Source organism: Panthera uncia, chromosome B1 (genome assembly GCF_023721935.1).
Source record: "Panthera uncia isolate 11264 chromosome B1, Puncia_PCG_1.0, whole genome shotgun sequence".
In the NCBI taxonomy this organism is placed as follows: domain Eukaryota; kingdom Metazoa; phylum Chordata; class Mammalia; order Carnivora; family Felidae; genus Panthera; species Panthera uncia.
Window position 1 is genome coordinate 152,757,085 of NC_064811.1, and position 14,617 is coordinate 152,771,701.

A 14,617-nucleotide genomic window follows, 5' to 3' on the forward strand; every position below is an offset into this window, starting at 1 on the left:
GAAGAATTTTAATTGATTCATCACAAAAGCACTGAGCAAGCAAAATAATGTTAATAAAAATTTTTAAATAAAATATTTAAAACAAAAACAGCAGTGCAGAAAACAGCATTAAAATGTTTGCAAAATTACATCTTAACACTTCCATATTCTTTCTGGAATGCAGGCTTTTAAATTTTGGAAACATGTTACCTTACAGGCAAATAAAAGAATGCACATGAACAGATTCTACCGAGTTATAACCTGGAAAACTACTTCCCTAGCGTCTTACCACCAGACAGCAGTTGAGTGATTTTTAGAATCAAAACAATATGAGTAATTCTTTGCTCTTCAAAGAAAGTATCCAAGAATTATACTAGAAAAATGTGTGCATACGGAGGTGTATTTACATAATGTTATCACGAGTTCTCCGGCCTAGATATATTCATTTACTAACCTCAGTTATATTACTATAAAATAGTAATAGTTCTATCACTATTCATTTTGTCACCACCTTCGCCAGATGTCTCAGAACAAGATGTATTTTAAACATGCAAAAATATTAAAAATGTAACCATATGAATCATCTAAACGAAATGGGCATCTATTGTGTTAATGACATCAATCCCCAGTAACAAGTGTACTAAAGATTAGTACAGTTAGCATTTTCACACTGAAATGAATGAAATGACAATAGTGCAATTACTACGGTTAATTTTAATTGAATCTGATGACAAGTATGTCTTGATTGATATGATTTGCAAAAAGATTAAAACATTAAGCTACAGAATTCTGTTCTACATCAAAGGATATGGAAATTTTGCTCATTCTTTATTTACCATAAAGATGGGAAAGCCCTATTACAAATTAAAAATTCGAAACACTTTCTAAATATTTTGAAACTCAGTTGCTACAGCCAATACCTATAAACTAAAAATTTTGTGTACAGAATTTGGGAATTACCATTGAAGATTGGGCATGGAAATTATTTGCCTATCTTTAAATTTTATTTGCTTCTGATGGGGCATGAGGTAATCCCTGTGCAAAAGTGTGCTTCATAAGAGAGAAATGGTCACATTTCTGTGGAAACCACCTTGCTTTGTCAATGTTTCGATGAAGGAGGCATGTCATTTTCCAGTTAGAGCTATCAAGTTTCATAATTAAGGATTCCAATGCTAGTCAGTATATATTATCCAAAGACTTTTCCTTTTTTTGAGTCCCCAGATACTTTTCAACAAATTTATCCCTCACTTTTTGATTCATAAGAAATGAAACTAATACAGGTTTATGTGTATATATGTGTGTCTTAGTATTTTTATTTTGGTATCTATGAAATAGTTCATATTATAGGATATGGGGCTGTCTGAAATTGTCCACACAGTAACTGTTCTATAGTAGAGACTGGCTTTAACTATTAAAATTATATACAAGGAAATTAGGGGTGTTGCAGTATTTGGTTGCAAATAACTTGCCATCTGGTGTTGGGTCAGAAAATGCTATTTCATCAGTCTTGAGAAAACAGCCAAACATGAAGCAATTCCTAAAAAAGAGGCAAAGACAATTTAACAATGGAACTAATTTAAAATTCTGATTAAACATTAGCATACGTATTTTAAAGCAGTCCAAATATACAATTTTGATCTCTTTAAGCACTTTTTTTTTTGGTTTATTTATTTTGAGAGAGAGAGTATACGGGAGGGTCAGAGAGAGAGGGAGAGAGAAAGAGAGAGAAAGGAGATGAAGACAAAAGAGCTAGGACAACTACATGCAATGTGATCTAGACAGGAAAAAGAAATGCTATGACGGACGCGGAGACACATGACAAAACTGATATATGGACCATACAGTAGAGGAAAGCATTACATCAACACTAAACACCCGGTATTTGATAACTCAAGTATGCTTACATGAGGAAAGATCTTTGGACTTAAGAAATACACGCTGAAGTACGAGGGACTAAAGGGGCGTAATATACATACCTTATCTTTAATTCAAGAAGAAAGTAAATGTTAAAACTTGATGAATTTGGGCAAAGGTAAATAAGGGCTTCTTTTTCTATTCTTGCACTTTTTTATAGGTTTTATTTATTTTTGAGAGAGAGAGAGAGAGAGAGAGAGGCAGAACACAAGCAGGGAGGGGCAGAGGGAGAGGGAGACACAGAATCCGAAGCAGGCTCCAGGCTCCGAGCAGTCAGCACTGAGCCCGACACAGGCCTTGAACTCACCGACTGTGAGGTCATGACCTGAGCCAAAGTTGGACACTTAACCAACTGAGCCACCCAGGCACCCCACAGGTTTGAAATTTTAAAAATATAAAATTAAAGATTGGATTCAATTAGAAGTTAAGATTTAAGTATATGGTATACTATATAATTTCACACAAAGTTTATGGCTGGATTTACTAGAATCCAAAGCAAAATACTGGTTTGATTAAATAGAGCTTACTGTCTCACTTATAAAGTGACATCAGTTATAGAAAGAACATGAGATCTGTGGGTTTGAGTCCTAACTCTGTCCTTTTACTAGCCTGTCTGTGTAAACGTGTACTAATAATCCCTGGTGAGCCTCTGTTGCTTCTTATGTAAAACAACTAGGGGCGATATTCTACCTTTGTAAGGATTTAAACATATGTTGCCTGTATAAACCAGAGAGAATGAAGCCTAAGGCCCCTCATACAGGATAGCTGCCACTTATGTTACCTGTATTTCAACTCACAGATGTGAGAAAAGAGATGTGTTCTCAGATGCATGGGTTTTTATTTCTCCTTTAAGGGAAACTTCTGCTTATAGATAACCTACTTACTGCCTTAGTACCCGACGTATGATCTACACTCATTACCACCTGAGAGCATATCAGGAATGCAGAATCTCAGGCCCCACTCCAACCTACTCAATTACACCTGCATTTTAACAAGATCCTCAGGTGATTCCTATGCACTTTTAAGTTTGAGAAGCATTGGACTACTACTGCCTGGTGGAACTAGGTTAGATACTGGTATTTCCCATGCCAAATTTGTATCTCTTAGTATAAAGTATTTAACATAAAATATAAAAAATAGAGGTACTTCGGGGCACCTGCGTGGCTCAGTTGGTTAAGCATCCGACTTTGGCTCAGGTCAAGATCTCGTAGTTCACAAGTTTAAGCCCCCACATCGGGCTCTGTGCTGACAATTCAGAGCCTGGAACCTGCTTCTGATTCTGTGTCTCCCTCTCTCTTTGCCCCTCCCCCTCTTATGCTCTGTCTCTCTCTCAAACATTCAAAAAAATAGAGATTTTTCATAATTAACTATCAAATAAAATCATTATAGACACTAATTCTCACTACTCCCCTTTATAAGGTATGTGCAGGTGACTAGGATTATGGCCCAACACTGGATCCCACAGCGGTCTTGGGTGTTCTTCCCTAAAAAGCGTACAGGACTCACAAGACTAGATCACTCCTCAAAGTATGGTCCCTGGATTGTAACCTGTTCTCTTAAGTATAGAGGTCGAGAGAGTAAGTGTTGTGAAACGAAACTCATCCATCCAACCTAGATCAGGTATGTTAACGAGCAAGTAAGTCATATCACTAACAGTTTAGTGAGTATGAAGTGGTATCTCACCATGGTTTTGGTTTGCGAATCCTTGGTGGCAGCCATATGTATTTCAAAGAAGAACTGTGTATTGGAATCCTTTGCCCATCTTTAATTGGGCCATTTGTCTTTTTATTGTTGTATAGTAAGAGTTCTTTTATATATACTGGTTATACTGGACTCTTATTAGATGAATTTCTCCCATTTTGTGGGTTGCCTGGCTAACTCATTTTTACATTTAGTTAGATTTATAAGTCTTCATCAATTACTGAGTCACACAGTAGTCAATGAACAATGAATGTACAATTTCTGTAGCTCTTTTTTTAAGCCTGTATTTTGTTTGTATAAATTATATTTATTGCAATGTTAAAGTTCACATCTGCTGAATCTAATAAAAATGGGGACTTGTATTTCTCATTTTTTAATTTTGTTTTCCTATTTCATTTTCAGGCAATTCATTTTCATTTTATTAAAGTGTTGCTCTGCAATTAAACTCATCTTTCACCACAGGTGGTTTAATAAGCACTGGGCTACAATGTTTCACATTTGGAATGTTGTGCCCTAAACTGAGTACATCTAGTGTATTTGCTTGTTTGTTTTCCAGTGCCATTGCTGGCCTTAGCCTGACTTTGGCAGTATTTAAACAGAAGTGTCTTTATAACATCATTCCCTTTGACTCATAAACCAGGAAAGGTTCTGGGAAAGCCAATCTGGGTCTAGATCCATTTTATTTTATTTTATTTTATTTCTTACCTGAGAGTATCCACCAGTCGTCTTGCAATGCGCTTTCTTCGTTTCAGTCTGAAGACCCAGATTCTACTTATTCCACAGACTGCAGGTTCTGGTACATCTGAACATTGCCAAGCCCGATGACATTCTTTAGAGCTTGGACCCGTTGGTTCGGACAGGACACGGAAGGCCTACAATGATAATACAGACGCATCTAGAGCTAATAGTACAGTTGAGTTCACATTTCTTTGTAAAAACCATTCCTCAAACAAGACTTAAGTATCTAAAATTAATCTTATTACCTTCACCAAAAATGTTAAAATTCTGATACTTCCTAGATTCTTATCCACTTATAGTCACACAATGCATGGGGGCACCTGGGTGGCTCAGTCGGTTAAGCATCCAACTCTTGATTTTGGCTCAGGTCATGAGATCAAACCCCGCATTGGGCTTTGTGCTGTCAGGGCAGAACCTGCTTGGGACTCTCTCTCCCCCTCTCTGCCCCTCCCCTGTGTGCAAGCTCCCTCTCTCTCTCTCTCTTTCTCTGGAAATAAATAAATATGGTCACACAATGCTTAAAAAAATACTGGTGTTGAGATATTCCCATATTCCAGTGGATTACATACCATTATGAAACTTCCTTCTTCTATTGATTAAAAAATTATAAAAATCAGACTCTTACTTTTAATATAGTACATAAACTTCTCCCATTCTCTCCAGTCTAAACTGCATTTATTTATGATATCCTAAAAAAAATGATAATACTAAAGATTTTTGCATATTAACTATGAAATTTGGGTGGTATTTAAGGATCTTTAAAATAGTACAGAGGATCCATGTATCCTTCATCTGGCTTCCTCCAATGATTATATATTCTATAGGTGCAGTACAATACCAAAACCAAGGGATTAACATAGGTATAATGTTTGCATATATTCCCATGTCATGGAACAACTTATCACATCTGTATCCATAACCAGCATACAGAGCTACTGGATCATCTCAAGGATCTTTCTCTTGTCTCTGTGTAATAATGTCCACCTTTTCCCTCAACCATCTCTAAGCCCTGGCAACCTCAATCTTGTAGTCCTAACATTTTATGTTCTCTCCAACAATGTCTAAAAGATCTAGTTTTCCCTGCAGCCTTGCCAGCATTTGATATTGTCACTATTTTTTATCTTTTTTTGAGAGACAGAGAGGAAGAGAGAGAATCTTAAGCAGGTTCCACACTCAGCGTGGAGTCCAATATGGGGCTCCATCCCATGACCCTGAGATTGTGACAAGAGCCAAAATCAAGAGTCAGACACTCAACCGACTGAGCCACCCAGGTGCCTTGTCACTATTTTTTAATATAGCTGCTCTGATAGGTGGGTACTTAAGTTTTAACTAACATCAAGAAAACATTGCTCTTGAAATACGAAAAAGTAGAAGAGAATATATGTTATTTAGCTATATTTGCTTATTATCACTACATAAATAGTCTACTTCTTTAGAATAAAAGGCCAAATTGACTACTAATACAAACCAGCTGCTTTTCTCTCCAGCTTCTGAAAAACACACGAGGGACACTATATTGTGTGTGTGTATACATATATGTGTGTGTGTGTGTGTGTGTGTGTGTGTGTGTGTGTATATATATATATATATGTATATATGTGTGTATATGTATATATGGTGAAAAAAGAGAAAATAAGGAAGAGTAATAAAGATAGTAGAAATGAGGGGAGAAAGGGAACCATTTACACAAAGGTAAAAAATTTATGCTAGTATCATTTTCAGATGTATTGAGAAATCAAATATTTTTAAAAGGAAGGAGACCTAAGTGTGGGATCCTGTAAAGTCAGGTAAAAAGAACACCTCTGAACTATAATTCTCCTTTGCTAAAGATTATACTATAAGCTCCTTGAAGGCAAAAACTCTCTCTATTCTAGAAAAAAAGCTGGCAACCTTTTTCTGTAAAGGGCCAAGTTATAAATATTTTAGGTTCACTGGGCCATGTGATCTGTTATACCTGTTACAAAAACAACCAGATAATATGGAAATAAATAAGCATATCTCTGTTCTAATGAAACTTTATAAAACAAGTGGTGGGCCACACATGGCCCAGGCACTGAAGTTTGCCAACTCCTCTTCCAGAACATTGCTCATTAGTACCTAAAATAGATTCTAATTAAGGGATAATAATTATTTTGCCAAATATATTAACCTGCACTAAGCCACATCCTCAATATCTGGGCTCTACAGATTTGCTTATTTAAAATCACTAGTCCAGGTATGGAAATGACTACATGAACACAGGACAGACTTACTTATCCTGCTTTTATATACAGCAAAATACCAAATATAATAGAAATAAATGACTTCAATTATCTATATGGTCCAGGATACTTTAGCAGGGGAAAATGCCATCAATGGTAGCATTTTTTTATTATTTTTATTTTTTAAGTTTACTTATTTATTTTAAGAGAGAGAGAGAGAGAGAGAGAGGAAGGGAGGGAGGGAGGAAGGGAATGAGCAGGGGTGGGGCTGAGAGAGGAGAGACAGAATCCCAAGCAGGCTCCACACTGTCAGCACAGAGCCCAATGCAGGGCTTGAACTCACAAACCACGAGATCATGACCGGAGCCAAAACCAAGAGTTGGACACTTAGCCAACTGAGCCACCCAGGCACCCCATCAATGGTAGCATTCTTAACTGCTTATTGAAGCCTTCACCCAATTACTTTATTTTGCTCACACATTATGCCAATAATTTAAAAGACATATACCACACCTGTTTGATGGGCTCTGCAATTAAACACCCAACTACTCTCTTTTCATCAGATATGAAGAGAAGAGTCTTGGTTTTGTTTGGACATCTGGGAACAACTTGGTGGAAGCCCAATTCATTATCAACAAGTTCCTGGACATCTTCTACCTAATGATGTTAAAAAACAAAAGAGATTAATTTGTTTTAAAAAGAACGGAAACTATATATACATTTATGTACAGAAAATGTGTACCTTTTACCTCTATTTCCTAAATTTGCACATCCCCAAAATTATTTTACTACTGATGCATGTATCTGCCACTTTGAAAACAGAGTCTGAAAATCCTACTTTAAAGAGCACTTTCAGCAGAAAGAAATGCAGATGCCTAGGGGGAGTAAGGGGTGGGAAGTGCCAAAACAGATTTTGTTTCAGCTTTATTCAATGTGCACTGAATACATCCAGCCCATGAGACACGCAGTAACAACATAAGAGAGAGACTCTGCGGTCATTAATTTCTCAATACTGAAAAATTTAGTTTATCTTTCACAAGTGAAGACGAAGGTAAAAGATAAGCAATAGAGCCTTATCTGTTCTCTTAAATCTTTGTCACTTCATCTTGTAATTCTAAATTTAGTTTTGTATAAACCACTATGAATTTGACGCCTGCATGAGAACCAGAATCACCAGAATGAATTAGCTATCAGCAAAGGGATTTTACACTTCAACATGGGTTGAATTCTTGGTGAGAGGAGAGGGAGTAGGAGAACAAGGATTAAGAAACTAATGTTCCATACCTTTCTGATAGCATAACTCGGATCATGTGGCAGGACCAACAAAATTTTCCCATCCCAAAACTGTGCTACTATACGTTCTTTTTTCCAGCCCTGACGAAAGAAAAAAAACTCAGTTTAATCTGAAGAGAGAGAAAACACACACACACACACACACACACACACACACACACACACACAAAACCATTAAACAATTTGGTCTAGAGAGGACAAAAAGATGAACAATAATGATGCAAAAAAGGACAAAATCTGACTAAAGGAATGTGGGAAGGGAAGTAAAAGATGCCTGAAATAAAGTACCTGTCCTCAACAGACTGACTGACACCCTACGTGCTGGAAGACATTTATATTATCTACTATAAAATAATGGAAAGTCAATTAAGAGGACTTCATAAGAATATAGAGAAAAAATGATGAATTATTAGGAGTGGGAAGGTAGAAGAGGGCTAGGATAAGCAGAGTTTTAATAAACCACACTAAAAATATTATAGGAAAAAAAAAAGAAATGCATTTGAATAGCAGGTAGAACATAAAGGACAACAGGATGCATTATACTAGAAGCGTGCTTGATGAAAAGGTGGGACCTCTCCTTTCAGAAAAGAAAAAGCCTGGAGAAATCACAGAAAAGCGGTTTTTCTAACCCTATCTACAAAGAATACTCCTAATAACGTGAGGAGGTATGGGGAAGTAGGGTCTCCTCAAGTCTTTGAGTTTTATATCCTAATTGTGCAGCTCCGCTCAAAAGGCTAGAGTTAAGGATGAAGGGTGTTCACTCAACCTAGAACAACACTTATATCAGGATAGAAAGTCTGAAATGGCACTTTTATTAAAAGTTAGCTTTTGGGGCGCCTGGGTGGCTCAGTAGGTTAAACATCTAACTTTGGCTCAGGTCATGATCTCGCAGTTCGTGGGTTTGAGCCCCATGTTGGGCTCCGTGCTGACAGCTCAGAGCCTGGAGTCTGATTCGGATTCTGTGTCTCCCTCTCTCTCTCTGCCCCTCCCCTGCTGACACTCTGTCTGTTTTTCAAAAATAAATAAATGTTAAAAAAGAAAAACTTTTTAAGTTAGCTTTTAAGTACCATCAGCCTCAAATATTAAGACAACAAAACTGTAGATGATATTTAAAGATACAGATCTTCCAATATTTAAGCAAAAGAAATGTACCTTTTAAAGCAGTTTTACTTTTAGAACAAATTGAAAGACTGTTTTTGACTTACTGTGTATTTGATCCCCTCCAGAAATCTGTGGTGATGCTGGACATGTTGCATTTCATCCTCAGGGTTGGATGCGGTGTAGATCATGCCACAGGACTTACACATGGTGGCTCCAAAATGTTTCTGACCTGCGTCCTGTAATTGGGAAAAGAACAAGTCCATCTAAACACATCACAAATAGCTCTATATTTAGTTCATGTAACCATTCATTCAAATTTCTCCCTATTTTTCTTTTATGCTGGCACAAGTGAAATACTAAATGAAAGTCTGGTTACTATGTCCCCTCCCTCCACCTCCTAAACAAAATGGAATGAGAAGAGACCTAAAAATGCAATAAACTGATGCAAGAAGTGAAATGGTCTCTTTGATGGTATAAAAAAAAAAAAATCAAGATTCTTTCGCTTGACCCATAGTTCTAAGAAGGAATCAAATCAAATCATAAAGATAATGGCTAAGATGAAAAATAGAGCATAATTATTAAGCTCTTAAGTGAAGAGACCTGAAAAAGCCTTGTTTCAAAGAGGCAGGGCAAAAATCCCAGGACTTGTATATTCATTATATAGTGTTTTTCCTTAAGTGATTAGGAATATTAAAATTCTTTGCCCCAAAAGTTGATAAAAAATAAATACAGTACATAATAAAAGTTCAGAAAAGCACAGATAAATTCATAAATATAGAAAATTCAGGAATATTCACTGTCATGGCTTATTAACTTCCATTGTATCTCATAACACATTGCCCAACACTATCAGTTTGAAAATCTACTTGACTAGTTTAAATGCTACCACTACAACAAAGCTGGCATATACACAACTCAGAATGTCTATAAACCATGTTAACTCTGCTAAGACAACATGTCTGCCTTCATGTTCTACATGAGAGCCACATACAGGAGGAGCTTTTAAATTTACTCACAATGATGAGCTGGTCTTTTGTTTCTTTATTTGTATCTCTAGTATTAGTACTTTTCTGTGTATTGATCTGTTTCAAGAGGTTAGCAGATATGATGGATCCCACAGAAGACTGTTCAGCTAAAGATCTTTGAAATAAAAGTTAATAAACATTATTTAATAAATTGAAATGTCTGAGAAATTACGATGAAAACATCTATGTCTATAACATTTGCAGAGCACCTTGCAATTTTTAATGCCTTCTATTGACAATAACTTAATGAAGCAATAGGGCTCAGAACAATGAGAAACCGGAGGCCCACTCAGAGAGGATCAGTAACTTACCCAAGGTAACTAGTAAAGAATAGCAGTTGACTTAACTCTTAAAAAGTGATTTTATTTTTTTATTTTTTGCTTTACCAAATTTTAGGGCAATGCTTACCCTAAGCATAAAGAAATCCCTGTAATGCCACAGCAAATAAGAAGATTCTATTCTTGAATCTCACAGTTCCACAGGAAGTCAGCTAACCAGTATATTATATCCAACAACTCTATACTTGGGCAGTGAGTGAGGTTAATATATTCACTTGTCCTCACACTTAAAGCATCACCCCACTATTTTCAAACTTAGGAAAAAAATATTTTGGCTGGATAGATGTTGTTGAGGCAACCTGTTCCAATTAGGAAAGAATGTGGGGACTGGCCTAAAGAGGTGGTAAACTGGAGGCTCTTGGGCCAAATACAGCTCGCAGATATGTTTTGATTGGCTTACAGTGTTTAAAACTGTGGATTAGGGGCGCCTGGGTGGCTTGGTCGGTTAAGCGTCCGACTTTGGCTCAGGTCATGATCTCATGGTCCGTGAGTTCCAGCCCCGCATTGGGCTCTGTGCTGACAGCTCAGAGCCTGGAGCCTGTTTCAGATTCTATGTCTCCCTCTCTCTCTGCCCCTCCCCTGTTCATGCTCTGTTTCTCTCTGTCTCAAAAATAAATAAACGTTAAAAAAAAATTAAAAAAATAAATAAAACTGTGGATTAGCTACCAATATTTTAAAATCTAGAGATCTCACTTAAAAATGTGTATTTCCAATATTGCAAGAGACACTGTAAGATCACCAGACCATTATTTCTTCAAAGAATGTAACTAACACAATGCATGCTCTTTTATTTGAGGTATGCATTCCCCATTTGGCTCCAATCTCCACCCAATCTCTATAGGCCCTGAGTTTGTAACCCAAGTCTTATAATAAAAGGACCTTTGTTTTCCAAGGACCAAAGGAATAAAAATCTGTGGAGAGTAGAGGTTTAAAAAAAAAAAAAAAGGCAAGGAAAAAAAACCAGGTGACCAAAGCAAGAGATTCAGAGAAAACTCACAAGAAAAAAAAAAAAAAAACACTAGAAAAATAAGAGTCCAGTGTTTTTTAAGCTAAGCCAAACTATCCTGTCATTTGACGGTAAGAAATTTATTTTACATTATGACCAATATAGATACACATATAAAACTAAAACCAGAAAGTTTTACTAAATAACTTACTGTTAATAAATAACTGTGAGAGATGCATTATTCCATTAAAAAAAAATGCTGGACGTGACGCTCTTGAACTGCTTTGACAAACCACTAATGGTATGTGCCCGTAACACAAAACACACTCTCTAGGCTGCTTGACTCGTGCCGTTTATACAACCTTTGCTGAGTAACTCAGCAAATTCCCATCCCTGCATGTATGACCACAATCTCTTTATTTCTATCTTAGCAATTTTAACATTTTATTATAATGCCCGTCCTCCTCTAATCATAACTTCCATGATAGGACCATGTGTTATTTATTTTCACATCTCCAAAACTCAGTATAATAGTTCAATATCATATAGCACTCTATAAATGTTTGCCAAATGAGTGAATAAACAAAAAATGAATGTGAGACAATGAACCTGGAGAATCTGTAATCTGCCTAAAGTAAAAGTCATAGATTAAACCACAAGTGACTGACGAGATCTGACCCTTTGGGTCCTACATAAAGAGAAATTTCAAACAATCCAACCAATAGTATTCTCATATCTCCTTAGGCTAGATTAATTAGTTTATACACTTATATCAGCTAATTGTGGTAGATTTCAATCCTCAATAAATAGTCATGAAAGAAGACATAGATGAAAAAACAGAAAGGTGCAAAAAACTAGGAACATGGCCTTTAAAGAGGGAAAGTTGCTACCCAACCCAATTTCTGAGGTGATGGAGGTACCCTAAAAGTAGAACTCAGCTAAAAAGTTCCTTGCTCAATACATACAGTTATTTATCATCAAGGGGGGACAGAAGTACCAAAACTACTTAGGAAGATGTTAAGACCATAAGATACTTCTTTGCCAGAGCTTTCTAGCCTATTGTTCTCACATTCATGCTTCTCCTCTTCCCAGTCTTAGCTTTGACTAGCATAGTGGCAGCTTCAACCAGGATTTTTTTTTTATGAAATTTATTGTCAAATTGGTTTCCATACAACACCCAGTGCTCATCCCAACAGGTGCCCTCCTCAATATCCATCACCCACCCACCCCTCCCTCCCACCCCCCCATCAACCCTCAGTTTGTCCTCATTTTTTAGGAGTCTCTTATGTTTTGGCTCCCTCCCTCTCTAACCATTTTTTTCTTCCCCTCCCCCATGGTCTTCTGTTAAGTTTCTCAGGATCCACATAGGAGTGAAAACATATGGAATCTGTCCTTCTCTGTATGACTTATTTCACTTAGCATCACACTCTCCAGTTCCATCCATGTTGCTACAAAAGGCCATATTTCATTCTTTCTCATTGCCACGTAGTACTCCATTGTGTATATAAACCACAATTTCTTTATCCATTCGTCAGTTGATGAACATTTAGGCTCTTTCCATAATTTAGCTATTGTTGAGAGTGTTGCTATAAACATTGGGGTACAAGTGCCCCTATGCATCAGTACTCCTGTATCCCTTTTTAGCCAGGATTTCTAACAGCACTAAAGCTGCTATAAGTTACTCACTCCTCTGGCCAGTTTCCTAGTCTATAAAATGGGGTAACACTGGTACCTACATCATGAGGTTGTAAATGCTCATTAAACATGAACTATCATTAATATACTATCACCCAGGAAAGGCAATACAGCTGAATGGGCTTTAATTCAGATACGGATTCTAGTTGTGGCTGCTAAGAGCTGTTGCTTCTAAGCGATGTGAATTACTATCAGTTTCCTCAGCTGAAAATGGAATTATTAATAGTATCAATCTTCTGGGCTGTTCTAAAAATCAAGTGAAATAATGGATATAAACTATTTATTATAGGTCAGGTACTGTATAAAAATGTTAGCAATTATTATCACTCAAACCCATAAAGATATTTCCCTTCTCTTAACTCTTAGGTTCTTATGAAATTTCTAGGAGAGGGCCTGATTTCATCTTATTCTCAATATCCCCTTAGTGGGGAGGAAAAAAAAATACTCTCCAAATTACATAGTGCAAGAAAGAAAGATACCCAGAAGGACTCAAATAAACCTTAAACATTAAAACAAGAGCAATCCTTACCTTTTTGTATTGACTGAAGACACACTGAAGATCGGGTAGACAACAGAATCAGGAGAAACTGGTTGGGGAAAAAAATGACAGTAATTTGTATTATAAAATAAACTCAAAGCTTTAAATCATAAAACTTTAAATGTTAATAAGACCTAAATACTGAAATCACTTGATTTCAAGACTTAACAAATAATCAAGACAGTATGGTCTAGATCAATGGAACAAAATAGAGAGCCCCAACCACACCCACGCACATACAGTCAACTGATTTTTGACAGAGAAAAAGTAATTAAATGGAGAAAGGAGAGTCGACAGATGTGCTGGAACAATTGGACAGTCATATGCAAAAAAAAAAAAAAAAACCCAACAACACTCTTCTATAGAAATTAACTCACCATGGGTCACAGATCTATTTGTAAAATGTAGAACTATATAACTTCTAGAAGAAAATGTGAGCGAAAACTCCACAACAACTTGGGTTTGGATATGTTTTTACATATAACACCAAAAGCACAGTACATGAAAGAAAATATTAAGTTGAACTTTATAAATTTAAACATCAGCCATGACGTTGAGGGATCCCAGGATGGAATGCACACTGTGACGAATGAATCTAACTGTATTAGAACAGGGTGGCATGACCGCGATGAAGGAGGTAGGGGAAGAAAGGGCAGCTGACCTAAATATCTTTATCAAACTGTGTTTTAATTAGAAATTATAAGGCTAAAGACAAAAGGACTGTAAATATTAGACTCTAACTGGTAAATATTTCTCACAGGAGTATGAACTAACGATTCTGAAACTATTGTGCAGGTGTACTGGGACTGAACAATTAAGTGGGTGGGTAATGAATATTGGAAAGGTTTTTCCCTGTCTAAGGGAAGCCATGGATAAACAAGAAAGGATGGGATAAACCCTGTGGTATTAGATTAGAGACCAGGACAGCAAATTTGAACTTACGTTTATTTAGTATATGTACAGATGGAGAGATACAGAAACAATTATAGATGTGTGCATACATGGTATGCATATGTATATTTCCTAACTCTGTTTGCTGAGAAGGCCTAGAAGCAGTAACACTCCAGAGCAGTGAGCACACTAAGTCCAGATTTTGGTTTCTAAATAGAAGCCTAACAGAACACACCAGTTTCCTGGGAGAAATGGCT

The 14,617-nt window shown here is 36.6% G+C and overlaps 1 protein-coding gene across 1 annotated transcript in view; it reads right to left on the reverse strand.

Moving 5' to 3' along the window:
• ESCO2 (establishment of sister chromatid cohesion N-acetyltransferase 2) overlaps positions 1-14,617 on the reverse strand; it is a 29,887-nt gene continuing 15,270 nt past the window's right edge. Inside the window, exons 5-11 of the mRNA XM_049632389.1 lie at positions 13,461-13,518; positions 9,944-10,067; positions 9,032-9,163; positions 7,818-7,907; positions 7,047-7,190; positions 4,300-4,466; positions 1-1,516 (exon numbers count right to left, since the gene is read on the reverse strand). Of these exons, the coding sequence (XP_049488346.1) occupies positions 1,384-1,516; positions 4,300-4,466; positions 7,047-7,190; positions 7,818-7,907; positions 9,032-9,163; positions 9,944-10,067; positions 13,461-13,518 (848 nt within the window). The 3' untranslated portion in view covers positions 1-1,383. The remainder of the gene's footprint in view (positions 1,517-4,299; positions 4,467-7,046; positions 7,191-7,817; positions 7,908-9,031; positions 9,164-9,943; positions 10,068-13,460; positions 13,519-14,617) is intronic.